Source organism: Brachycentrus maculatus, unplaced genomic scaffold (assembly GCF_059751285.1).
Source record: "Brachycentrus maculatus isolate JH-2025_06_01 unplaced genomic scaffold, ASM5975128v1 h1tg000257l, whole genome shotgun sequence".
NCBI classification, from domain to species: Eukaryota; Metazoa; Arthropoda; class Insecta; order Trichoptera; family Brachycentridae; genus Brachycentrus; species Brachycentrus maculatus.
Window position 1 is genome coordinate 361,287 of NW_028281008.1, and position 25,605 is coordinate 386,891.

General features: G+C 33.0%; 3 protein-coding genes across 10 annotated transcripts; 2 read left to right on the top strand and 1 right to left on the bottom strand.

Moving 5' to 3' along the window:
• The first annotated feature begins 1,245 nt into the window (after positions 1 to 1,245).
• Positions 1,246 to 12,989, top strand: Top1 (DNA topoisomerase 1). 5 transcript variants are annotated; one of them, XM_088265726.1, is made up of 10 exons: positions 1,246 to 1,338; positions 1,677 to 1,849; positions 3,729 to 4,115; positions 5,191 to 5,299; positions 6,728 to 6,889; positions 7,167 to 7,199; positions 7,963 to 8,077; positions 8,330 to 8,513; positions 9,822 to 11,396; positions 12,510 to 12,989. In XM_088265726.1, the coding sequence occupies exons 1-10, from the start codon at positions 1,306 to 1,308 to the stop codon at positions 12,610 to 12,612; spliced, it is 2,874 nt and encodes a 957-aa protein (XP_088121852.1). In that variant the 5' UTR covers positions 1,246 to 1,305; the 3' UTR covers positions 12,613 to 12,989. The 5 variants fall into 5 exon arrangements, with proteins under 5 accessions (XP_088121852.1, XP_088121853.1, XP_088121855.1 ...); XM_088265727.1 differs by having other exon boundaries at positions 3,750 to 4,115; XM_088265729.1 differs by lacking the exon at positions 7,167 to 7,199.
• LOC148306020 (ATPase WRNIP1-like) lies at positions 12,954 to 18,112 on the bottom strand. Of its 4 annotated transcripts, none has more exons than XM_088265737.1 (8): positions 18,005 to 18,112; positions 17,414 to 17,678; positions 17,076 to 17,285; positions 15,740 to 16,173; positions 14,703 to 14,874; positions 14,434 to 14,617; positions 13,480 to 13,725; positions 12,954 to 13,093 (listed from the first exon to the last, which is right to left on the bottom strand). In XM_088265737.1, exons 2-8 carry the CDS (start codon positions 17,666 to 17,668, stop codon positions 13,002 to 13,004), a joined length of 1,593 nt encoding a protein of 530 aa, XP_088121863.1. In that variant the 5' UTR covers positions 17,669 to 17,678; positions 18,005 to 18,112; the 3' UTR covers positions 12,954 to 13,001. The 4 variants fall into 4 exon arrangements, with proteins under 4 accessions (XP_088121863.1, XP_088121864.1, XP_088121862.1 ...); XM_088265738.1 differs by having other exon boundaries at positions 17,957 to 18,112; XM_088265736.1 differs by having other exon boundaries at positions 17,803 to 18,068.
• Positions 18,113 to 19,368: 1,256 nt separating this feature from the next.
• On the top strand, positions 19,369 to 25,592 carry rt (Protein O-mannosyltransferase rt). Its single transcript, XM_088265732.1, has 9 exons — positions 19,369 to 19,792; positions 20,473 to 20,648; positions 21,189 to 21,490; positions 22,005 to 22,179; positions 22,662 to 22,979; positions 23,058 to 23,340; positions 24,349 to 24,616; positions 24,725 to 24,942; positions 25,021 to 25,592. Exons 1-9 carry the CDS (start codon positions 19,715 to 19,717, stop codon positions 25,504 to 25,506), a joined length of 2,304 nt encoding a protein of 767 aa, XP_088121858.1. The 5' UTR covers positions 19,369 to 19,714; the 3' UTR covers positions 25,507 to 25,592.
• The last annotated feature ends 13 nt before the right edge of the window (positions 25,593 to 25,605 follow it).

Sequence of the window (25,605 nt, forward strand, 5' to 3'; positions counted from 1 at the left end):
TGCAGTTCCACCAAGAAATGTCAGTACAAAACTTAAATCTAATATAACTGTTATTTAAGTTACCATTTTTGTTATATATTTTAACTAGTTATAATAGTTCTATATTTTAGATGCTTTGTAATAAAAAAAAAGCATTAGGCAAGCCTCCACTTTTTATTTAGCCGCGTTTATGGGCGTGTTAATAAACACGCCCATCAGCACACATTTTCAAAGTGGTGCTATTTATTTAAAAAAAAAAGATAGTGGTATTGATTTTTACTACTATTATTTAAGTTGGAATTAAACCTGATGAATTAATATGATGATGGTACATTTGTATATTATTTTCTTTTCTTGAATATGAAGCAATGAACTATTACACAATAGAAAATACAAATGGATTGCTACATTACTTTTCTGTACAAATAATAAAAAACTTGAGCAAAAACAAAATACGACTTTTCATGTTAAATGCACATTCTGAAAAATATAGACGATGGTACTGCTTTGGATTAATATAATGTTATTGTTACGGTTAAAAATGTAATACTTATATAGTTACTACTATCATCACGTTTGCTTTATTGACATTCATACTTCTCGTCATACGCGCCCTCCGGTTTATGCAGACTTTTCACATGACAAGATTTCAGGTTCTGGATGATTTGGTCATGCCAATCATTTCTTAGCTCTCCTATTCTTCCATTCACATTTTTCAAATAAACTTTATTCTTTTGTCTGTTTGCCACACATGTCTAAACCATTTTAAGGTCTAGCATGCGTTAAGCTGCAACTTAATTTTCTCTTAATTCAGGTAACATTTTACATAATTGTTTTTATTTTCACAAAAACACCGTTTTTGCATTGAATTTTTTTTCTTCTTTGAAACAATTATGTATATGGTTTTGAAAAGAAAAGAGTTGAATACAAAAGATTCAGTTTTTTTTTTTAAATATAGTGAGTTTCTTTTGTAAAGGAGAAAAAAATTATTCAAGACTAAAGTAAAAAAAAATTACGGTGGCTTGTCTTTTAGTAAAAGGTTAATGCCCTTTCCCCTTTACTGTTTTTGATTTCATGAAATCACTAAAAGAAGTTCTTATAGCAGCAATAATTAAAGATTATTTTTCGTTCTTATATAAAACGTCATTCTCGCATTTAGGTATTTGTATCTGGTGATGCATGTAGATGTGACATTTTCTATGGATAAAGTCGACGCATGCGCGAGAGCTACCTTCTGGCACTTAGCGTTTTGCGAGTCGTTTGCTTGTTTCATTTCCTTAGCGCCGTGGGACTTAGCCTTTTCGGTGCGGAGACTTTTGCGGCAGGATGAGTGACGACAAGGTGGCAGTTTTGCAAGATGTATGTATCCGAAATATTTATCATATTTGATTTTTAATCTATTTCCATACTCGAGACGGTTCCGCTAACTTCGGTAAAGACGCTTATCTGGTGAACATTTATAGCTTGATTCGTTGAAATTTTTCTAAGTCCCCAATATGGCGTCTAGAGGCTAAAGCCGTGCTTTGTGTAATGCAATTCTTTTTCGAATAATGAATGATACTCGTTATAGAAAAGTGACTCGTAGTGGTGTTTTTGCTATCCTCGTGCAATTGTGTGTTTTTTAAAAAGATATTTAAAAATTTATTTTTTATTATATTTTTTGGTTGTCCTACATATGATTGTCCTTATATTTTAAGATCAAAGAAGTAAATGGTAGCCGCTCTGACCATTTAAATGGGACACAGAATGGATACTCTAGTTCTGAAAAACATAAGTCCAGCCATAAATCGTCCAGTAAGGATAAACACCGAGATAAGGACAGAGATCACAAGAGCAGTTCTTCTAAGCATGGTTCCAGTGGCAGTAGCAGGTTGGAAATTTTACTTTAATTATCTAAGTTTGGATAGTGAATGTTTCTTAAAATCACAACAACATCAACAAAATCTCGCTGTTTTATGCCCAAATAATTCTAAAAGCTGTGAAGCATTGTGTCACCATATAATTGTTTTAGAAAGATGACAATTTCTTTACTTACTTCAGCCTTCTTCTTGTGTCCAGTATTGAACGAATGGCACCCCTCCTTCCGAATTTCTGTTTTTGAAAATATGTATCAATAATGTGCGTTTATATATTTGAGAATGTGAGTTGTAACCATTTTATAGTAGCTTGTAGGATACCATGTGATCGGTCTTGTAATGCAGTGACTCATACAGTATATAAAATAATCATAAAATCCTTCATGATCCCATTTTCACTAAAAGCTGACTTATCCCGTCGTTCACGCCCAGTCTTGATTTATCTTTCTCCTTTAGGGTGAGCTAGTCAAGGTAAAATCTGATTTCTAAAACTACAAATTCTTTCTTTTTTCTTTGACACTTTTCCGCACCCAGATAGTGCATATGGCACCGCATCCTATTGACTCTGTTTTAACTTCATAGTCAATTACACAAAGGGCAAGGTGATCCAGCCCTGCGTTTTTAGACTTGAGAGTGAAATTAATTTTATGATTTATGGGAAAAGAAATGGAAGAGGAATAGTAGGTAGGAAAAGAGGAATAGCAGTAATGGCTAGAGCACTCAGGGTTACATACCTGCACTCTTACTAGCTTGTGTAATTTAGACACTGCTTATTTGCATGAGATCCTTGAAGAAAACGGATTTGATTGAGATGCTCCATAATTAGATTGATATATCCGATGAATTTGGTTTTGATGAGTTTAATCTGCAGAATTATTACAAGTGAAACAGAAATTTATCAAAATTATAAAAAGTATACATATTTAATGTCAAGAAATTGGAAGAAGTATAAGAAAAAAAATCTTCACGGCCTTAAATATTTTTTAATCTGCAATGTTACGCAGTCATCTTGATTTTTTAATTGAATTTGAAAAAATGTGGGTTCGGATAATTTTTTTTCAGACATAAAATTAATTTAAATTGATGAAAAAAAATATATGTGTATTTTTTTTATAATAAAACAATGATGGACCTAAATCGCAGTGTTCAGAAATGTCTCCAAAAGTAACTTTTTCTTTATCTATTTATATGTTAAAAAATAAGAAAGGGGAATCCACAATTATTTTTATATATAAGTAATATATTTGGAATCATGAAGGGTATTTTTATTTGTTTTTGTTGTAGAATTAATAACCGAAAAATAAAGCATTAAGGCTCGACTTATGTTGAAAAACTATTTATATATTTTTATTTTATTTTATTTATAACAAACATATTCTTAATTTATTATTAGATTAAAACCAATATTTTTAGCTTTTCCACTTTTTTATTTGACCAGCGACCGGGTTTCGTCGTTACCGACATCATCAGAATGTCGGTAACGACGAAACCCGGTCGCTGGTCAAATAAAAAAGTGGAAAAGCTAAAAATATTGGTTTTAATCTAATAATAAATTAAAAATGCAATTCCATCACGAAGTGTCAGTGGATAATATAAATCTATTAAACATATTCTTGCCTTTGAGGAGATTAATCTTATTTGATTTGCTTATCTCTATTGTTTATTTTTTGTCTTTTTTAAATATTTTATTTTATCGTGTTAATATTGTTTTTCAAACTCTCCGTGTAATTGCCATACATTGACTAAATTTTATTTTTACAAAATATCATTATTGACATAACGATTCAATTATATATTATCAGACTGAAAACATAAAAAAATATTGAAAAACAATTATTAGGAGAGAGTGAAGATTAATAAATTGAGATAATAATAGAAAGTATTATTCCAAAGGGATAAAAACAAACATTCCAGCAGCAAGAGCCACAGTTCTTCGCACAAGTCATCCAGCAAGGACAAAGATAGGAGCGACAAGGACAAGAGCGACAAGGATAGGAGTGACAAGGACAGGGGGGATAAAGAAAAGAGTAGGAGCGACAAGGACAAGGAGAGAAGTTCTGACAAGGTGAAGTCCAGCGAAAGCTCCAGAGATAAAGACAAAGATAAAGATAGAAAATCCTCATCCTCCAAAGATAAAGTCTCATCCGGTAGCTCCAAAGACAAGTCGTCCAGTTCCCGCGGCGACAAGGACAGGCACCGCAGTGACAAGCATCATTCCAGCTCTAGCAGTTCCAAGGATAAACGTTCCAGTCACGAATCCTCCAAGGACAAGACATCCAGGTAATTTTGCGCCACATCTCTCACTTTCTGCCCCTTAACACCGTTACACACTTTGCTTACTTCACTGTTCCATAAATCCACACTTTCATACTAAGTTACAGTAATCCCCCCTTGTCTGCATTTGTAAAATAATAATATTAGCTAATAATAAACCCTTTACGCTTTTTAAACATTTTTTTAAATACAATTATAGAATGGAAGGTTCCCATTTGTTACCCACCGATGTATCTGCAGGAGATATCTTTCTAGTACATAAGGTTACTATTGTGTCATTGATGCACACTCGGGTGCGACAATGTTTTATAAATCAATTCAATTTATCACAAATACTATTCACTTATTAAGTTTGTACAAATACCAAAGCTATGTTATATTAAGGTAAACTGGGGGGACGTCTATGCACATACAGCCTGTGCAATAACTACTAGTAATTTTACAGTAGTAACCGGGTCAATCAGTTGTGACAATTATACCTAGCGGTTTTAAAATTTTTCATATATTATTTTCAACAATATTTTCTTCTAAAGCATAATTTTTTATTACAAGAATGAGTATGTAAGTTAAAAACTATTTAAATCATATATTTTCTGTAAATTAAATTAACACAACTAAATAGCTTTTTCAACTTTTATTTTATTTGACCATCAGACTGGCGATGCTGAAACCCAGTCACTGGGTTTAATAAAATAAATGTAGAAAAAGTTTTATACTTCTTTTGTAATATAAAATGCAGTTCCACTAAGAAATGTCAGTGAAAAACGTTCTATTATAGCTTTGATAAGCATAACATTGATAAAAAAAAACCGTACTATTTTGGTAAACAGAAGGCTACTATATTATAAATTTGAATTTATTTATTATATAATGCAATTAATATGAATGCATAATGTTTGCACCAATTTTATATGAGCAAAGTGTTATCCCATCCCATGTTCCTTTCTATAATTCATTCACTTCCTGCGCTATATTTTAGAGCCTGCCTCTTATATAATTGGTGGCTTCCCTATAACCGCTCGCTTTGCCATAATCTTAGGGAGAATATCCCTTAACATGCTTAATTTAACTTATTTTTCAGCCGAGACAAATCCTCACATAGCTCAAGTAAGGACAAACACAGCACTTCAAGAGACAAGTCCACATCTTCAAAGAGCCCTGACAAAATAGTGAAGAATGAAATTAAAGAGGTTATTAAATTTGATTTTACTTTTATGAACTTTATTCTCAGTTCGGTTGATCGCATCTATGGCGAGCATAAATACGTTCAATTGGCACAAAGTCGTTCTAGCAAATTAACAAGTAACCAAAACACTTATATGTAGATTAATGCAAAACATGGTTATGGCACCTGTTATTGTAACTGTGTGATATTGTCACTCGGTTTAGTATCAAGTTTGTTTCATAGTTGTTTTTTTTGTTAAAGTTTTTTTAAAATCTTTTTAACTGTCATAATTTCAATTTTGCGCTCATGAGTGGTAAAAGTTCTTAATGAAATCCTTAAGATGTTTTAATGTGGATGAATTGCTATAACATAATACGCAACTCAATGAAAGAAGCAATGCATAGCCTAGTCCCAAGTGTGTGAATGTTTATTAACACGTTCTGTGCGTTGAACACGGCTCCCGTTATTGCAGTTACGAGATGAACACGAGAGTCATGTTGAATAAAGATAAGGTTTCGTAGCTGGTTTTATCTGTTTTTTTTTAAACACGAGTATACTTATTTATGATGTTTAAATAGAAAGTATAATTTGATTTTGAACAATTTTAAGGGTTTTAAAAAAAATGCGCATTTAAGTTTATCTGTATATTATTTTATACCAGGCCTGTGGAGTCGGAAAAAAAAACACGACTCCGATTCCTATATTTACCAACAATACGACTCCACGACTCTGACTCAAAAAAGCTCAATCAGGTTGTTCCTACCTTTGCATATAGCTATTTTTTGTCATTACATTTTCATAGACTTTATGCATCAAATGGATCTCGGTGATTCACCATATCAGCGCGACTTGCGCCTGCAAGTTTAATATTTGTGCACAATACACATTCATTATAAAAAAATAAAAATAAATGTATTCTAAATTTCAACAAAAAAGAAGTCTGAGTTGCTCATTTTTACGACTCCTATTCCGACTCCGGCCTAAAAAACCACAGTTACAACCACCACAGCCAGTCCAACTCCACAGCCCTGTTTTATACGCAGTGAACGTGTTAAGTAAAATATTCTTAATCTTATTAAATACTGGTTTATCTCATCGTGGTGATTTTTCTCTATTCATAACATGTCATCATGCAGACAAAATGGGTCAACACTAAAACTAAAGAGGTGAATAAGTCAGTTTCATTTAGGAAGTTTCACTATGTTTTCTGTCATGTTATTTACTTTAAATTCAACTTTTTTTTATATTTCTTGTTACATGATCAAATTCTACTGTTATAATACTTAAATATTTAGCTTGTGAAATAAGTGATATACTGATAAATCTGACAATCTTATTTTATTACTTATTTTGTTCAGCAAATATTCTCAATTTGCCAAAATATTTTTTTTTATATTGAAAAAATTTATAGGTTATTAGAAACACTGATTAAAGTAACATTTTACAATAACAGGAAGAAATTGAAGAAGCCGAACCTATAATAAAGATGGAGGAGAACCACGAAGCGACTGATCCTCTGGGAAACGAATCGGCTGTTTTCAGTGACCTTTCGCAGTTTAAGGAAGAACCGTGCGGTGACCAGATGGACGAGGATAGTGAAGAAGATATTCCTCTGGTATGTACTTTACTACTGGCCCCATTAATGGCTATTGGGAAAAATACTCTTACATTGAATATATTAAACCTGAAAGAATCTATCATCTAAACCCAGCCTGCTCAATTATTAATTTTTGTTTATGAATAGGGTATCCAATTAGCCACTATCAGCAAATGGCTACGCTTTGCTTTACTTAATTATATTGTTGGAGACTGTTCCTTTGCTTGTTTACTCGGTAATATAGTTCCCCTATAGTGCCCCATGTACCCAAGTTCATATTGACAACTGATTTCAGATTGCGTCTCCAGTAGACGACAAATCATTCCCGGTATGTTTGTCATTATAAATGATTGTGATGTTATGTATAGTTCGGTAATTTTATTTAGTTTTATTTTCTATGATCCTTGTTATATTTTTTCAAATCAATGTTCAAATTGGCAATCAGATCATTAAAAATATACATAAGTGTTTATAAATTTACGTACGTAAGATACATATTGATTCCGCTGACTTTTCATTGGGGATTAATGCTTCAACTAGATATCAAAGTGAAAAATAACTTCCGTATATTTATTTTGACCCACCGGGGAATCAAACCCGGGACTTAGGTTCCTTAAGGAATTTCACCCGAACATGCTAACCACTATGCTATGGAGGCCGAAAATTTACTGGACGTTCTCAAAATTTCTCAAAGAATATTTTTTTAATTCGTAAGATTTTTTAATTTATCTATTTTTAGAAAATATATTTAACCATTCTCTGCGTCTTTGGTTTAAGTACGCAGGCTTCTGTTTGCAACGCGGTTTCCAAGAAATTGTAATTTTTTTAATGCAAATCTAGAATGTTTCTTTTTATTTTCACATAGAATAAATATTTGAACCGCTAGTAAAGTGGATGTGTTTGGTCAAGAGATTGTGAGTATTGGCTCCGAAGTCACTAACTCGTGACAATGTTGGTAGTATTAGATTCATAATATGTTACACATTTTTAGTAATTGGTATATCCTATTTTATGGCATGTCCTCTATCAACGTAATTATTACACTGTTCTGTTTCCAAAACTGACATTCTAATTATGACTTTTTTATACAGATAAACCGAAAATCCAACAATAAAAGAAAATCTAACTATAGTGATAGTGAAGAGGAAAAACCACTCTCAGCCAGGAAAATAGCGAAGACTGAAAAGAAGCCAAAAATAAAAAAAGGTGATTATTTTTCTGTTTATCTGCCTTACTCGGGGTTGGGTACTCGTCTTCCCAACAATCACCTTTTGTGTATGCAGGCCTCAGCCTGTGTGTTAGCGGCATTTACCAGTAGATTGGTTACAGTATCTGCCAGATTATAGCTGTGGCTCTGTACCGCTGTCTCGATACGACGCTTTGCTTACGTATTATATTTTTTGGAAGTTGTCCATGGTTAGTATTAATCACTTCATTATGTGAATATTGCCTCTTCAGAATCTGAATATGAAGATGACGATTACTCGGAAGATGAAGCCCCCAAGAAAAAGAAGACGCCGAAAGCCAAAGTGAAGAAAGAGCCAAAGAAAGAGAAAGCAACACCGAGTACTCCAACCGGAGCAAATGCCGCATCGCCTAAGAAGAAGAAAAAAGGTGAAGAAGAACAAGAGGTTTGGAAATGGTAAGAACTTGTTTATATTTGTATAAACTAGCGTTTACTAACATACAGCTCGGATGAAAATCTTTCTCTTTCATTCGGCCCCCCGAAAATACCCGATATCTGCGTATAAATGATATGTTAATTTAATAGAACTTTGTTATTTTGTTGTGAATTCGTGGCAGCTATATTTTAATTTCCTAAATGCAATTTGATTAGAGAATGGACTGTTTTCACTCATGAGGAATATGGAATTGAATATACATTTACATATAAAGGATATTTTAATACTCTTTTTGTGTTAAAAATAGCCCGTATAGTTAATAATTTGATTCATCGTTTTCATTTGCAAAATTAGCTTACTCAAAAATGTATTTTCGTAAGTTGGTAATAAAATTCCTCATAGGAGTGACATTAAATGTTTTTATATTATTATTAAGTAAGTACATACAAATTAATATTTTGATCTGATGATTCTTGTCAGAATTTTTCATCTGGTCCGCCAGGTTTTAAAAAACTCAATCCGCCTTTTTCTCAAAAATGTTAGTGGTCACTGGTATAAACAACCAACGGGGGCATAAATAATAAAAGAATTTTGCGAGTTGGGACTCCACAACACACACAATATTAGTGAGCATCAGTGATGAAAAAATGAAAGTCTTGGATAATAAATTGTCAGTAAGGGGTTTTGGGAATAATCCATTATTTCTTTATGCGTCTATGGTGCTTTCGTTTATGCATCTATGGTGCCCTTGTTTATAGATCTATGGTTTTTAACTGTCACATTTTTTCGACATCCAGTTCAGTACATTTATATTTATGAGTGAATATTGCTTTTTGATGTGTATAAGTGGAAAGGATATTATTTTGGGTTTTTATTAATTTATCTCTGGCAGGAATATTGCCAATGTTGATGATTTGTTGCTCATTTTTTTCCAAGACTATTAGTAATTTTACAAATCATGTGCCAAGTTTGAGTAAAAAACTATATATTTATGCAAGTAAAACTTACTGGCATTTACAAGCGCGCAGCATAAGTTTTAAACAACATAATTTATCTGATTTGTAAGCATTTTAATGCATAATACTTGAAATGGTTTACGCTAACATTTGCAAGAATGTGAGGTTATGTTAAATGACTACTAAATAGTAGTGCTGCAAATTGTGCCTTGACATTAATTTCCTCGCATATTTTTCAAGACATATATAACTTGTAATTTCCACCTTTTCTACACTAGTGCCTGCTTCCCCCATGGATAATGTGGAAATAGCACTTTTGATTTGACATGTATATCTATCTATCTGTATAGTAATTATTTTGGTTTACTTTAGGTGGGAAGAAGAAAAGAAAAGTGATGGCACTAAATGGAAGTTCCTGGAGCATAAAGGGCCGCTGTTTGCACCTCCTTATGAACCTATACCCAAGGGAGTGATTTTCCGCTACGATGGAAAGGAGTTTAAGCTGTCTTTGGAATCTGAAGAAATAGCCGGCTTCTACGCAAAAATGCTGGATCATGATTATACAACGAAGAAAGTATTCAATAATAATTTCTTTAATGACTGGCGTAAGGCTATGAATGAAAAAGAAAAGGAGAAAATAAAGGATCTCAGAAAATGTGATTTTAGACCAATGTGTGAATTTTTCAAAGAGCAATCGGAAAGGAACAGAAATAAAACAAAAGAAGAAAAGCTCGCTTTGAAAACTAAAAATGAAGAAATTCAGAAGGAATATGGTTTTTGTAAAATTGACGGTCACAATGAAAAGATTGGTAACTTCCGGATTGAACCCCCCGGACTCTTCAGGGGACGAGGCGAACACCCCAAAATGGGAATGCTAAAGCACAGAGTCATGCCGGAACATGTCATTATAAATTGCTCAAAAGATAGTAAGATACCCAAAGCGCCAGAAGGACATCGGTGGAAAGAAGTCAAGCACGACAACTCTGTAACCTGGCTCGCTTCCTGGACAGAAAATGTCCAAGGCCAAGTGAAATACGTCATGTTGAATCCTAGTTCCAAACTCAAAGGGGAAAAGGATTGGCAGAAATACGAAACTGCTCGGAAACTAGCCAAGAGTATAGACAAAATTAGGGAAACCTACCGAGAAGAATGGAAAGCTAAAGAGATGAGAATTCGGCAGCGAGCCGTGGCGCTGTACTTTATAGATCGACTGGCACTCCGAGCCGGTAATGAGAAGGACGAGGATCAGGCCGATACGGTGGGCTGCTGTTCCCTTCGAGTAGAACATATACAACTTCATAAAGAAAAAGATGGAAAAGAATATGTGGTGGTATTTGATTTCCTGGGTAAGGATTCAATTCGATATTATAACGAAGTTCCGGTTGAAAAAAGGGTCTTCAAAAATTTAGAGCTCTTTAAAGACAACAAAAAGGAAGGAGACGACTTGTTCGATCGATTGAATACCCAGACAATGAACGAGCACCTCAGGGAACTGATGCCCAACTTGACCGCTAAGGTCTTCCGTACATTCAACGCCTCCTTCACGCTTCAAAACCAACTGGACGAACTTACCGATACTGACGCATCTATCGAAGAAAAAATTTTAGCTTATAATAGAGCCAACAGAGCTGTGGCCGTTCTTTGTAACCATCAGAGAGCCGTCCCCAAAGGGCACCAGAAGTCTATGGATGCGCTCAAAGACAAGATCCAAGCTAAACGTGACCTGATAGATGAGGCGGAAGCAGAAATGAGGGATGCCGTAAAGCAAGCCAAGAAAGGGTCGGTTAAAGAGAAACTTAATGCGGACAAGAAGAAGAAGGCATTTGAACGTCTCAAGGATCAGCTTAGGAAACTGGAGGTGCAAGAAACTGACCGAGATGAAAATAAAACCATCGCCCTGGGAACATCTAAACTGAACTACTTGGATCCTCGAATTTCTATCGCTTGGTAACTTTATTTTACTTATTTGCATTAAGAAACTCTCTTGAAGCTAGCAAATTTATGCAAAACATAACTTTTAAAATTTTATTGTAGTGCTGTTCTCTGTTCTGGGGGAGTACTGCACTCCAAAAGAGATTGTATTGTCTGTTTTGGGAATTGCAGCTTTTTCCTAAATTTAAAACCAAAAATTTAATATTTTACAAAATCTATCAAGTAGAAGATTACAATTAATTAATATTAATAATAAAAAATGCCTTTGTCAGTATTAAGTACCAAAATGAAGGACATGTACAAAAAGGCTCTTTAATTTAAAATTGGAAGGACCTTTGGTCCTTTGGTCCAGAATATATTTAAAATTAGCAAATTGAAAAATAAAATAAAAACTTTTTCATATATAAACTAATGTGTGGCAATATTTCCTAAGTCATTTGTATTTTTTGTTAGTAAAGTAACGAAAGCAGCGTATGAAATCCGACATTTCAGTACATTTTTTTTTTTAAACTTAAATTGTTTGCTCTTTTCTTATAATTTTATCTCAAATTGTTAGTGAAATATTATTTCAAATATTTTTTTTTACTTGTGTAAAATAAAAACATTGGCAGGACCAGAATTTTAAAAACTTTTTGCTGTTGATTATGATGAAATTTACTTTTATTTATGAATTTGTACATTCTGTTTGCAGTTGACAGTTTATATATGAAGAAGGGTTTCTAATGCATGTCTTTACAATTTTTGTTTATTTTGAGTAAATTCTATCGCTGACTTCTCATTATTCTGCTTTAAAGAGGAAACAATATAATGTTTTATTTTGTTTATTTTGAGTAAATTCTATCGCTGACTTCTCATTATTCTGCTTTAAAGAGGAAACAATATAATGTTTTATTTTGTTTATTTTGAGTAAATTCTATCGCTGACTTCTCATTATTCTGCTTTAAAGAGGAAACAATATAATGTTTTATTTTGTTTATTTTGAGTAAATTCTATCGCTGACTTCTCATTATTCTGCTTTAAAGAGGAAACAATATAATGTTTTATTTTGTTTATTTTGAGTAAATTCTATCGCTGACTTCTCATTATTCTGCTTTAAAGAGGAAACAATATAATGTTTTATTTTTGCAGGTGCAAAAAGCATGGAGTTCCCATTGAAAAAATTTACAACAAGACTCAACGGGACAAATTCCGATGGGCTATAGACATGGCTACAGTTGACTACGTTTTTTAGATAAATTTTTTTGAGATTGACCTGAAATGAGTGTTTTATTTTGTAGACTAGTTTTATTAATTTTTTTCATATAATATGGTGATAAAAAAACTATATATATTTATATAGTTACATATTTTACGTTTTTATAATGCCTATGTGCAACTTAATTTCTTTACAACTGTTCTAGGTTATAAGTAGTATGAAACGGTCATTTTATCAAAATTTGAAATGATTTTTATACAATAATTTTACATGATCACCAACGTAATACGTCGTCGCAATCACTGTACATATTTTTCATTTATTTTATATAATTTTACCTTAAAAAAGTGTGATTCAACATGTATTTTAAAGATTATCACTACAATAAAAGAAGAAAAAAAATACACTAAACATATGTATTTGTTTCAATGGAAAAAATCTATTTGTTCCAATTCATCTGGTAAATAATTTAGATTGGATTCATCCCGATGTTTAGTATTGTATCCTTTGCCGTAACCTGCAATATAAAGGAGAAAACAGTAAGTAATGTTAAGGGCCATTTTATAAAACAATTTATTTAATAATTTAAATTTTATTTAAAATTTAAATTTTATTTGTAATTTTACAAGTGAATAAATGTGTACTACAAAGGTACACGTGACTGCTTTTGAGCCCGGTACATACTGGACTGGTTGAATTAATTTTATTATTGAGTATTTTCAGGTTTTTCATTTGCACTAGAATATACTCGATAACAAAATTACACAATGGAGCAATTAGAGAATGCGGTAAAAATTCATTAATTTGAGAAATCAAAGAGACAATAAAAATATACATAATAAAAAATAGGAGCTGACAAACTATTATCATTGTTCTATGTTGCATCTACAAAGGGTGACATACCCAGTTGTGACATCAGTTTAGTCGGGGCATTCCTCAAGTGGAGTGGTACCGAAGGCATGGGGCCCTTGTGCTCCTGGATAGACTGCTTACATTTTGAAAGAGCTCGATACACTTCCGTGCTTTTATCCGCTCTTGCCAGGTATACTGCACACTCAGCTAGTAATACATCACATTCTGGCATACCAATCAGTTGACACCCCTGCATGCATGATACTGTCAAACTCAATGCTTTTGGATCCGCAATACCTACAATCGATCAATTTTACTTTATTCTGATGCAGAGCCCTATTGCATTAAATATGAAATAGGTTTATTAACTTTGGCCCTATTGCAAAAAATACAGTTCCCGCCGTAGTGATCAACACATTAGTTAAAGAACTAGTAAGTTTGCTGCAAATGACAGTGTAAAATTGTCACATTTAAATAAAAAACTTTGTCCATATTCACAATCTTTAAAATTTAGTCTTGTAACGAAAAGTCCATACTAAGAGATTAGGTGTCATCTAGTTAAATCATAACTTTTCTCATGTATTAACATCTCTCTATATAACCTGTGTGCTCAAAACCAATGAAAACTGAGCCTATTTTGTTGTGTTTTGACAAAAGTAGGTGTAAAATTTGTAGTAGTTTTCCATTCCAAAATGAAAAACTATGATTCTTGCACTTTATGCTTTTGTTTTCTCCAGAAGTGTCGCTTTGACAGTTAGTTTGTTTATTAGTGTAAATTATTATTATTCTACTCTATTCTTGACCCAATATTACATTTAAAAAAATTACTCTAAAAAGTCGAAACTTATGCTAAAATTTTATGAAAATTAAAGAGGAATGACAACAGGGTTGTATTTTTTTACTGTTTTCATTATGTTAAAAATAATAGTTGATCACTTTGATAGAATAGACCAAAAGACATAATATTTATTATACTAATCAAAATTAATTTGTATAGGAAATGACCTATGTCTTCTCCAGCAATCCGAACAAGTCTTCTAGCAATATATAAAGGATCTTCTCCACCCTCCAGCATCCTAGTGAGCCAATACAATGTGGCATTGTCATCCGAAGCTCTGATGGATTTGTGTAATGCTGATATCATATTGTAATGCTCTTCGCCTTTACGGTCGTATAATACATGAGAACGCTGAAAATCGATAGTGAATATAGCTACAAATATAATTTTAAAATATTAAACATTGTATCATGTCATATGAGCAAAAAGTTCATACCTTAATACCATCTTTGATATCGTCGAGTGAAACCACTGCTGGACCCGATCTCTCAAAGTCTGTGCCGGGATCTTTGGCTTGAACTGTGAGCTGCAAGCTACTTAGTGCGATCCGAGCATCTCCATCACAAAATTCAGATAACCACTTCAATGTTTCCATTTCGATAATCAACCTTGGTCAGAATTTTAAGTCATTTATTTATATATACATATGTATTATTCGTTATTTTTGTTGTTGTTTTCACATGAACAAAAGGGTATATTCCGATGTATTTGTGATTTATACTTGCCCATGAACTATATAGTTTTAAATACATGCATCCATGGAATTAAAACTTTTTGTAAACTAATTTAATAGCATGTACAGGCATGTCTATTGTTACATGCTTGTCACTCAATCATGCACTTTCACTTCCCTACTACGGAGTAGGGACAAATATAGAATTTGCTTGGTTAAGTATTATATTTCTAAACCATATTTGCCTCATATAGGTATTGTATATTTTCCGCATGTAGTAATTTGACTAGAACTTTATCAAAAGGTGTCAAAATAGATTAATAGCGCATGACACTTAATGAATACACTCAAATTGTAAAAGAAAAACACTTGTTTTTTACCACTTGAGTTTATTTTATTATAACGACTAGTTTCGGAAGCTATGCTTCCATCTTCAGGTCTAAATATAAATTTTAGTCTTAACAAGTTTTTTTCTTTTACAATTTCATCATGTCTTACCACAAGTGAATGCCGAAACAATAAATAAAATACACTCAATTGTTATATGACAGAACATTGGCGTTTCTGACAGTTATCTGCTAGTACTGCGACTACAGAGAATGATAAAATGTAAAATAAGTTTAAAAGTTTACATCAATGTGTCAGTAAGACAATTATTTTATGGTTATAATTAAATAGTAGTAGTTAACACATCCGACTGCGAGCAGATTTGAAATCAGTTAGTATATTTCTGAGTAACTGCATTATACATACGTGGTATTTGGATGATATAAATAGTACGAGATAGGAGGTGTACAAACCTTGGAATTTCATTAGACGATTCGTTTTCTTTGAAACATTTGTCTTTATGCTTTACGGCAATGTTGAATTTACATTCCACAGCACGAACAATAATAGAAAGGATATCTCCCGAGCTTAATTTGTGCAAAACGACAACTCTGCATCTACTCAGTAAAGCGGAGTTAAGACTAAAAGAAGGATTCTCTGTAGTAGCACCGATGAGAACCAAAGTGCCATTCTCTATGTGAGGAAGGAATGTGTCTTGTTGCAACTTGTTAAAGCGATGTATTTCATCCATAAACAGAATTGTTTTCCTTTTAAATTTAGCTTCATTTTTAGCCACTTTGACCACTTCCTTGACATCATTTATCCCAGACATTGTCGCAGAAAGCTTCACAAACCGCTTGTCATTGCCTGTTTTGCAAATGTTTGAAATTACATTTGCTAATGATGTCTAAAAACAAAAAAAGATTTTAAAATGAGAAAATTGCTTTAAAATTTAGTCCCTCTCAAAGCACAATGAGCTAGTCTCTTTTTGGAGAGGTAAAAACAATATATATATATATATATATATATATATATATATATACATATATATATATATATATATATATATATATATATATATATATATATACATATATACATATATATATACATATATACATATATATATATATATATATATATATATATATATATATATATATATAACTGTTTGAAATAAATGCAAAATAAATATATAGCAGGTGCCGTGGTGTATTTTTGTAGATGCTCAATTGCAAAACTTGTCGTGTGTTTAATATAAAAAAATTAAAGAGTTAAAAAGAATTATTATTATTACCCATTAGTATTTTTTTAAAACAATTTATACACTTGTTGACAGTTGGTTGTTGGTTTTGGAACATTTTCAGGTTGATTACAGACAGTAATAGGTTCTGAAACCTGTCATTAACAAGTGCTTACATGGTGCAAACACAGCATAAAATAAGTAATACTGTAGTGATAACATATTTTATAGTTTAATAAACCAAAAAATACTTTCAGTACTGTAACCCTTATCTGCACCCAATAGCGCATAGGGCACTGCATCATATTGATGCAGTGTTATCTTGATTGTTACTTACATGAAGGGAAGGTGATCACTCCTGCGCTTCAGGGACCAGTCCAGGGTAATAACAGAGTGTAAAATCACAAATATTTATTATCACCCCCCCCCCTGGGAATCGAACACAGGACCTTCAGCACGGTAACTAAACGCGCTAACCATTACACCATGGAGGCGGACTATATACGTATATAAAATATTTAAGTATATAAAATATTTAAGTATATAGAATATTTAAAAAAAAAAACCTTTCCACATCCTGGTGGACCCCATAAAATCATACTAGGAATATCTTTCTTTAAAAGAAGCTGCCTTAAAAATTTATCCTGTCCTAACACATGGGTCTGGCCAATATATTCTTCCAAGCTACTCGGTCGCATAGCTTCTGCTAAAGGAATGGATCCCGAGCAAAAAGGGTGATTTTTGTCCGTTTCTGATTCTCTATCAGCTCCACCATTCTGAAAGGATATTTAAGCACACAATTCTCTTATTGTTTTTAAAATATTAACTTGGAAAATTTATCGATTTGCCGCACACATCAACAAACCGGTGCTGCTTTTAACCTAATTTTTAAAAATACGAGTACCTTAGCCATAACTGAGAGCCGTTTCATTGATGTTGTGGTAACTTCATCCTGTGAAAGTAGATTGAGTTTTGGTTTCTTAGATATATGTGTATCATTTTTTGATATTATTAATTCGCGCTTTGATGTATTTGGTGTGTCATCGTTTTCTTCCGTAGAATGAAGGAACAAACACTTATCAACATGTTCATTAATACTTTGTTCGGGAAAAGGCCTTGTGCAGATTGGACAATTTACTAATGTTCCTATTTTTTCCATGCTAAAATACCTGCATATAAAAATAAACAAATAAAAAAAAACTAGAAAAAGAAGTAAATATTGAAGTCCCGCTTTAGATTATTGTTTAATATGTAAATAAACTTATGTACTAAAACAGGGATATTCCCATCAACCTATAAATGAGCTCCCATCTTGTGATCGGGTAATCTCAAATAAATGGTAAATTTATTTCATCACAACGTGCTTCAAATATTAATTTCATTTATATTTTACAGCTGTTAATTGCAGCATTCGAGGCATTGACAGAAAAGTGACCAAATAAAAAACCTTAAAACGTAAAATTTGTAAAAAAACGTGAGTGAATCACAAACTAACTAATTTGTATAATCACAAATTCGCAGCTGTTTTCAAAATAGGAACCCTTTTAAATTTATTCACTACTGTCAAGAAACATCAACTTCGGAGTTGAAAAAGATACGTAGTGTTTCTATGTTAATAAATATAATTGTCTAAAGGTATCTACCTTATTAGGACTTCCTGAATGAGCATAATATGTATAATTTTTGGTATCAATGCTCGTAACACACCTTTTTCCAATGTTGGGATGATCCTATACTTCAACAATTTCACAATAAGTTAGAACCTAGGAGTCTAGGCGGGTATGCATGGATGTGGAAGAGACGAATAATTATTGAACAAAAAACAATCGTATGGGGTTCTATCCTCTCTACGTACCATTGTGGAGTCAGTGTTTGTGGTTACTAAGTTATTAATTTTAACTCAACGTAAAGTTTTATTATAGTGATAAGTTTTTCAAACGAAAATTATTTAAACATTATTATCGCTCATATGATTATTTTCATGTTATAACTGGACTTATTATTGATCAACGAAAGCTCTCCCAACCCCATTCTTGGATCTGATTCAGAAGCACCTAGGCTTCCTGACAGACTTCTTTTGTAAAACAAATATATTTTGTGAACTATGTTGCGAAAATGATTAGAAAATGTGAAGCAAAATTGTATTCTGATTTTACTGTAAATTAATCTTAATAAATATAAGTTTGTGAAACCACCACTAAGTTTCTAAAAGTGCCCAGTGAAAAAGATTAGTTCAGTTAGTCAGCTAGATCCGATCCCAACCTGAATCTGGCCCTTCCCCTTTTTTCCATTTACTCCAAATGGTTGCTGCTTTCAGCCAGTTTTTACCCCCACAGCGACAATATTGTCGAACCATCTCTTTTAGGGTTTTCCGATACCTCTTTTGCTCTCTCAAGGTCTCCATCGTAGAATTCTTGGGGTCCATCTTGTGGGATCCTGTCTCGCTATATGTCCTGCCCATTGCCATTTGAGTTTTGCGACGCGATCCATGATGTCCTCTACTTTGTTTTTTTTTCCTGGTATATACATTTTTAATTTTATCCTTCAGGCTAAAACCAAGCATGGATTTTTTCATGGATCGCTGTGTGCACTTGAGCTTCTCTGCATTTCTTTTTGTCAGACCCATAGTCTGTAGTGCATATTCTATGTGGTCACTGGCAGTATGCAGGATTCATTAACTTTTTTTTTAAACAGGTCGGAACCTCTTTATTTTATAGAATCTGTTTGAGTATGTGCTATTATTATGGATCAATTTATATTTTTTGCGCGTTTTTACGACTTTTTTGATTTTTTACCCTAACTATTCGTTACCATAGTTACTGGTACCTACTTGTAGGAAGATTGACATTTCATTGTTTTGACTTTGGTTTTGACGTTTGAATGTAAGCAGTGGTAGAGACATCTAGCGTTCTTTTGTACAAATTAGAAGTTAAGTAAGTGACGCGGGACCACTTTCACTTTTCGTTTATTTCCAAAGTTATGTGTGTACCGTTATTTTTATTCTGACTTGATGTTTCAAAGAAACACCGAGGGCATTTTTTTTATTCACGTGTGCAATTTAGATAACTATCATTGTATTTTACATTTGAACACTATGACATTTTAATGTTATGTCAATATTTTTGATAAATACTTAATTTATCGGCTTTGAAATTAAATGTTTTCCAAACTAAGTGTGTTTTCAAAGTATATATAAGTCATTAAAATGAAGGCGAAGGAGGAAGCGAAAATAGAAAACGAGCGAAGCAAGAAGAATATGAAAAAAGATGACCTACCAAATAATGTAAGTATATTAAATGAAATCAAACACTAAATATTGAAGTTGAAACATGAAATATACTAGTTAACATCTAGATTAAAATTGTAAATATCTTAGACTGTAATATCTTTTACTGCATGTATATAAAGTATAAGTTTTTGATACTAAACCTGGCAAGTATTTAACAATGATATTGAAATGTTTACTCGGGGTTTGCATTAACATTATGGTCTCTCTGGCTCCATCTCTCGTGGCTGAGAAATGGCTCACACTGCTGGCACCGATCACAGCTCGCCTGTAGGCGACTTCCTCCACCTGGAACGATCCTGTGCTGCTCTGTAGGCATTTGCCACTGATTACTCCCTCAGCTTCGTGATCACATCGTTCCATATGGTTTTTATCATTTCTATTCTCTTGACCTCATACCCTCGACACATAGCTATCAGAGCTTCCGTTAAAGATGTGCTGAAAAATTGGTGGACCATTATATTGGACACAGTTAAGTGTCTTATCTCTGTTGTTTGTCCAGTTTTTTAGGAATGGTGGTATTTTACGATAGTTGAATGGTGGAATTATTTTATTATAACTATTACTGGACTCAACTTATTGTGGAGCATATAAAATTAATTTTATATGCTCCACAACATATATAAATTAAATATTGTAATTGTAATAATAATCCATGATTATGTTTTTCTTTGCAGATAGAAAATAATACACAAAATAAAAACATTAATAGTCAAGATTCATTCAATACAATAGATACAAAATGCCAAAACAGATTTAGTATTAATATTGAATTAGATGTGATGGCTTTGTTCCTATTTATGGTTGGAATATTTACACGATTTTACAAATTGCACGAGCCAAATAATATTGTGTAAGTTTATGTTTGTTGTACTTTTAATACATTATGCAGATCTGACTGAAGCAACTTAATTCAAAATATTATCCAGAAATACGGGACTGGCCATATTTTATTTTGTAATATCAGCATCATATATTCGTAATAATTATCCTCTATTTTATAATTGAAAAAGGCAACGGGCAAATCAATGCGAGGATCTTTAGTTTTTACAGCCACAAATCAAAATTTAATCGCTGTATAGAGAACTCCTTCATGAGAGTTTTTTTTATTATTATTATTTATTTGTTCTCGTAACAAAGCTAGACCAGAGACATAAAAATTTGAAATTATGCAGGGGTTGTTTTATTTTTAATTTTATCCATTATATGAATATATAGACACTGATTTAGTTTACAGTCAAATATTAACTGATAAGTACTGTCGACTTCTTACAAATAAATTTTTGATCCACAATGGCTGCTAAAAAAAGGCATAAATTTTGCCTACTACCTACTATTTTGCTTGAATATCCACAAATTCCTGCAATCTTTTATTGTTTCTTCGTTCGCACAGATTTGATGAACTTCACTATGGGAGATATGTAACATTATATATGAAAGGAATTTTCTTCTTCGACTCTCATCCTCCATTGGGCAAGCAGCTCCTGTCTGCTGCAGCACACGTGGCCGGCTACTCGGGAAACTTCACATTTGACAAGATCGGAAGCCCGTATACTGATTCCGTCCCAATATTTGCAATGCGGGTAATTCCTGCTTTCTGCGGGAGTTTACTTGTTCCTCTGACCTACAAAATAATGCGTGAACTGAAGACTTCAGAATGGACAGCTACGCTGGCAGCCATACTGGTCATTTGTGGTAATGATTTATGAATTTTTTTATTTGTTAATATTTTTAAAATATTATTTCGAGAAATAAAAATACTTTGTGTTTTGATCCACTCACATTTTTACTAACCAACTAGTTTCGGCAACAACCTGTTGCCCTCTTCAGGGTTTAATTTATGACTCTCATATGATCCACAAAGTTAATACTTTCAATATTCAAAACATAATATTTTTAAAATCCATTTCATCATATTTATTTGGTTTTATTATATCTTTAAAATGTGATTTTTATCTAAGGATGAAAGTGGAATACATGGTATGTAATACCAGTAAAATTTTTGAATCATTTGGAAATTTTATAACAAGCTCTTAATGTGAAAGATATTTTTTATTACTTATTTATGCTAATGTATAAATATTTTTGTTTTTTTGTTTTAAATAAAATGGAAATTATAATTTACTAATATACCAATAATAACACTGTCAAATATGCAATATTTTTTTTATAATAAAAGTAAATTTTGATGTTGTAATTTTACTTTTAGATAATGCATTGTTAACTCAGTCAAGATTTATGTTGATGGAATCCATATTATTAGCATTTGGGTTATTTGGTTTACTTTGTCTACTGAAGTTCAAGCACCACCACAACACCGGGAGTGAACCCGTGTCCTGGCTCTGGCTAGCTCTCGGCTGCATATCTCTCACATGTTCATTGAGGTATACTCCAAATAGTACATTATAGTCACTGCCATCTGGATAGATCAATCATCTCAAATTCAATCTCACTCTGTAGCCTTTTATAAGATATTTGATTAAGTATCTTTCGAGATTGTGCCTCCTTACGTGGTACAGTATGTGGCTGTGTGTTATAATATATGAATATGACAATATTTTATCCTACATTTGTCCATTCCACCTAGTCCGCTCGGTTAGCCCTAAGAGTGAATGCAAAAAAGATGAATGTTGTGTGCCACTCAGCCTGTCTGTAGACTTTTAGATACCTTGGAACACACATGGTGGAGGATGGTAGTGTACAGATGTCTCGCAGGGAAACCATGCGAGACATCGGATCGAGTGCGAGTGCAAACCATGCTTCCTGTAATATGCTCATCTAGGGAGCGATCGAATTAACCGATAGAATTCTAAAAAGTAATACATAAAATGTTTATGAACATCATTTAATATATTTTATTTTTCAGTGTGAAATACTCCGGCTTCTATTCATGCGGAATGGGTCTCTACATAATTGGAAAAGAATTTTGGAATATTTTAGGAAATAAAAGTATCAGGATGCAATCAATAATTATCAGATTTTTTGAAATGAGTATTGCCATTTTGGTAATACCGGTCATCCTGTATTTGTCAATCTTCGCAGTTCATTTAAATTTATTGACCAAAGCGGGTCCCCACGATAGCGTCATGACGAGTGCGTTTCAGGCCTCTCTGGAGGGAGGGCTCGCTAGTATTACTAAAGGACAACCTATATACGTTGCCCACGGATCTCAAATTACTCTCAGGTAGATTTATATTATAGTAACCAAATTCGAGAAGCGCAATCTAATAGAGAAGGAATTAATTGTCGTCATTCGTTACAGACACACACACGGTCGCACATGTTGGCTTCACTCGCACGCTCACGTATATCCTATTCGCTATCCCGACAAAAGAGGGTCGTCGCATCAGCAGCAAGTCACGTGCTACAGCTTCAAGGACGTGAACAACTGGTGGATAGTCAAAAGACCAGAAAAAAATGACTTGGTTGTCGAGTATCCGATAGATGCCATTAAACATGGTGATGTAATTCAGCTTGTTCATGGAATCACAAGCAGAGCTCTCAACTCGCACGACGTCGCCGCTGCCATGTCCCCACAAAACCAGGTAACAAATATTCATATTTTAAAAATGTTTTACATATTAGGTTTTTCCAGCAAAGACTTCTCATTGAATTGATTGCGCCAGCAAACATTTGGACAAAAAACAAAAAAACAAAAGATGAACAATTTAAAATCCAAAAAAAATGATGTTCGTAGCCTAAATTTATTATATTTGAAGTCAAAAGGGATGTTTATTGAAGTTTGTTAGCTGAAAACATGAAAAAATCGTCTATTCGCAGTCACAAACCAGCGAGACAACCACCTCGGTTGGCTGTCTACAAGCAGCTCGGTTTGGTCAAGTACAAGTCTCGACTCGGTTCATTATTAGAAACGCAACTGAGAACTGAGATGGCATATCTCGCGATATAACCAAGTAAAGTAAGAGTGAGATGTGAATAGCATCGCATAGCGTTTTTTTTTATCATGAATATACCTACGTCACTCATTGGCACATTTTTTATTGTATTAAAATTTTTTTTTTTGATTTCTCACAAAATATCTTTATAATGTGCCCGATACGCGGTAATTGCTAAATAATTTTTTTCATTTAATGCGTAAATGTATTATGGAGGAATACCTACGAAGTGTATTATGGAGAAAGTCCTATAAAACATTTATCTTTTGTTATTCATTCTATCAGATAGTTTTCTATTCACCCATGGATGATATATGAGTATATATTATAGGTTTATAAACTTGAGATTAAGCACCTATCAATTGGTAAATGAAAGGAAATGGAAATGGAAATCTGAGCATCCCAGGGGTTACAATCTGGCATTTGGCTGGCTTAAGTTGCACTGTTGTTGGATTCCTTTTGTATGTTGTAATTTTGATAAATTTGGAATTTGGGTCGTTGGAGGCCCAAATCCCATCCATCTTTCGTTTGAAAACGGTAGATGCTTCTCCTAAATATGTATTAAATATTTTATCATCTTCATATTTTATCCCTTGTTATAAATGATTACGTTGTATTTATACTGTTTTAACTAGCAATAAAAATTAACTTTTTTAGGAAGTATCTTGCTATATAGATTACAATGTATCCATGCCTGCACAAAACTTGTGGCGAGTCGACATAATCAACAGAGAGGATGAAGGGACTCAATGGAGCACGATACAATCTTTGGTCCATCTAATTCATGTTAACTCAGGATCAGCACTGAAATTTAGTGGGAAGCAGCTGGGAGACTGGGGGTTCAATCAGCACGAAATAGTTGCCGATAAGGTTATCAATCAAGATAATACAATATGGAATGTTGAAGAACACCGATACACCAAAAGTAAGCGTACATCTTTTGTATTATGTCCGAGGATTTAGTGTATTATTTATAAAGAATAAACAGGTAAGGCGGATTACGTAAATGAGTTAAGACATTGTTGTTTTTTAGCCGATGATAAAAAGGAAAGAGAAAGGCAACTCGTATTCGCTGAAATGATTCCTACTAAACCGACTACCCTTTCATTTTGGGAGAAATTTTTGGAGTTGCAGTATAAAATGCTTTTTACAAGTCAAGAGTACGTCCAGAATCACATGTTCTCTACCGAGCCCCTAGACTGGCCGTTGCTCACCAAGGGGATAGCGTACTGGGTGTCATCCCAATCCAACGTAAGGTTTTTGCTTAAAAGTTCATTGATTTGTTTTATTTATAAAGATAAAGGGCATCATATTTGACTTTTATTCCAGGCACAAATTCACCTGATTGGGAATTTAGTAATTTGGTATTCGGCGTCCGTCAGCATCTTGATCTACGCTGCTTTCTTGTTCTTCTATCTCATCCGCCAGCGGAGGAAGTGTCTGGATCTCTCCGAATCTGCTTGGCAACAATTTGTACTAGTGGGAGAAGTTTGCGTAATCGGATATTTATTCCATTTTATCCCATATTTCTTTATGGAGCGAACACTTTTCCTTCATCATTATTTGCCAGCTTTCCTTTACAAAACCCTTCTTTTAGCGGCCGTTATTGAACACATCTATAAGTTTATACAATCCAAATGTAATACTTTGTTAAGTTACATTTTTATAATATTAGTTTGCCTCTGGTTGGGGTATGTTATTCATACATTTTATAAATTTTCCGTATTAAATTATGGAATCAAAGATCTTAGCGAAGGAGATCTTGTAAATTTACGGTGGAAAGATACTTGGGATTTCATATTACATAGAAAGTGATGTTATAACCTATTCTATTTATTCAAATTTTATTTTTTTTATAATTATAATGTTATTTTTTACATTTGAAAAAAAAAATTAAAAAAATTCATTGTTTTA

Coding starts and splice junctions, on each gene's coding strand:
- rt (XM_088265732.1), top strand. CDS start 19,715: ATGAAGGCGAAGGAGGAAGCGAAAATAGAAAACGAGCGAAGCAAGAAG. Junction 19,793..20,472: donor AAGATGACCTACCAAATAAT/GTAAGTATATTA, acceptor TTTTCTTTGCAG/ATAGAAAATAATACACAAAA. Junction 23,341..24,348: donor CCATGTCCCCACAAAACCAG/GTAACAAATATT, acceptor TAACTTTTTTAG/GAAGTATCTTGCTATATAGA.
- Top1 (XM_088265726.1), top strand. CDS start 1,306: ATGAGTGACGACAAGGTGGCAGTTTTGCAAGAT. Junction 4,116..5,190: donor TCCAAGGACAAGACATCCAG/GTAATTTTGCGC, acceptor CTTATTTTTCAG/CCGAGACAAATCCTCACATA. Junction 6,890..7,166: donor GTGAAGAAGATATTCCTCTG/GTATGTACTTTA, acceptor AACTGATTTCAG/ATTGCGTCTCCAGTAGACGA.
- LOC148306020 (XM_088265737.1), bottom strand. CDS start 17,668: ATGGAAAAAATAGGAACATTAGTAAATTGTCCAATCTGCACAAGGCCT. Junction 14,618..14,702: donor ATATCAAAGATGGTATTAAG/GTATGAACTTTT, acceptor ATCGATTTTCAG/CGTTCTCATGTATTATACGA. Junction 13,726..14,433: donor GATTGCTGGAGAAGACATAG/GTCATTTCCTAT, acceptor GATCGATTGTAG/GTATTGCGGATCCAAAAGCA.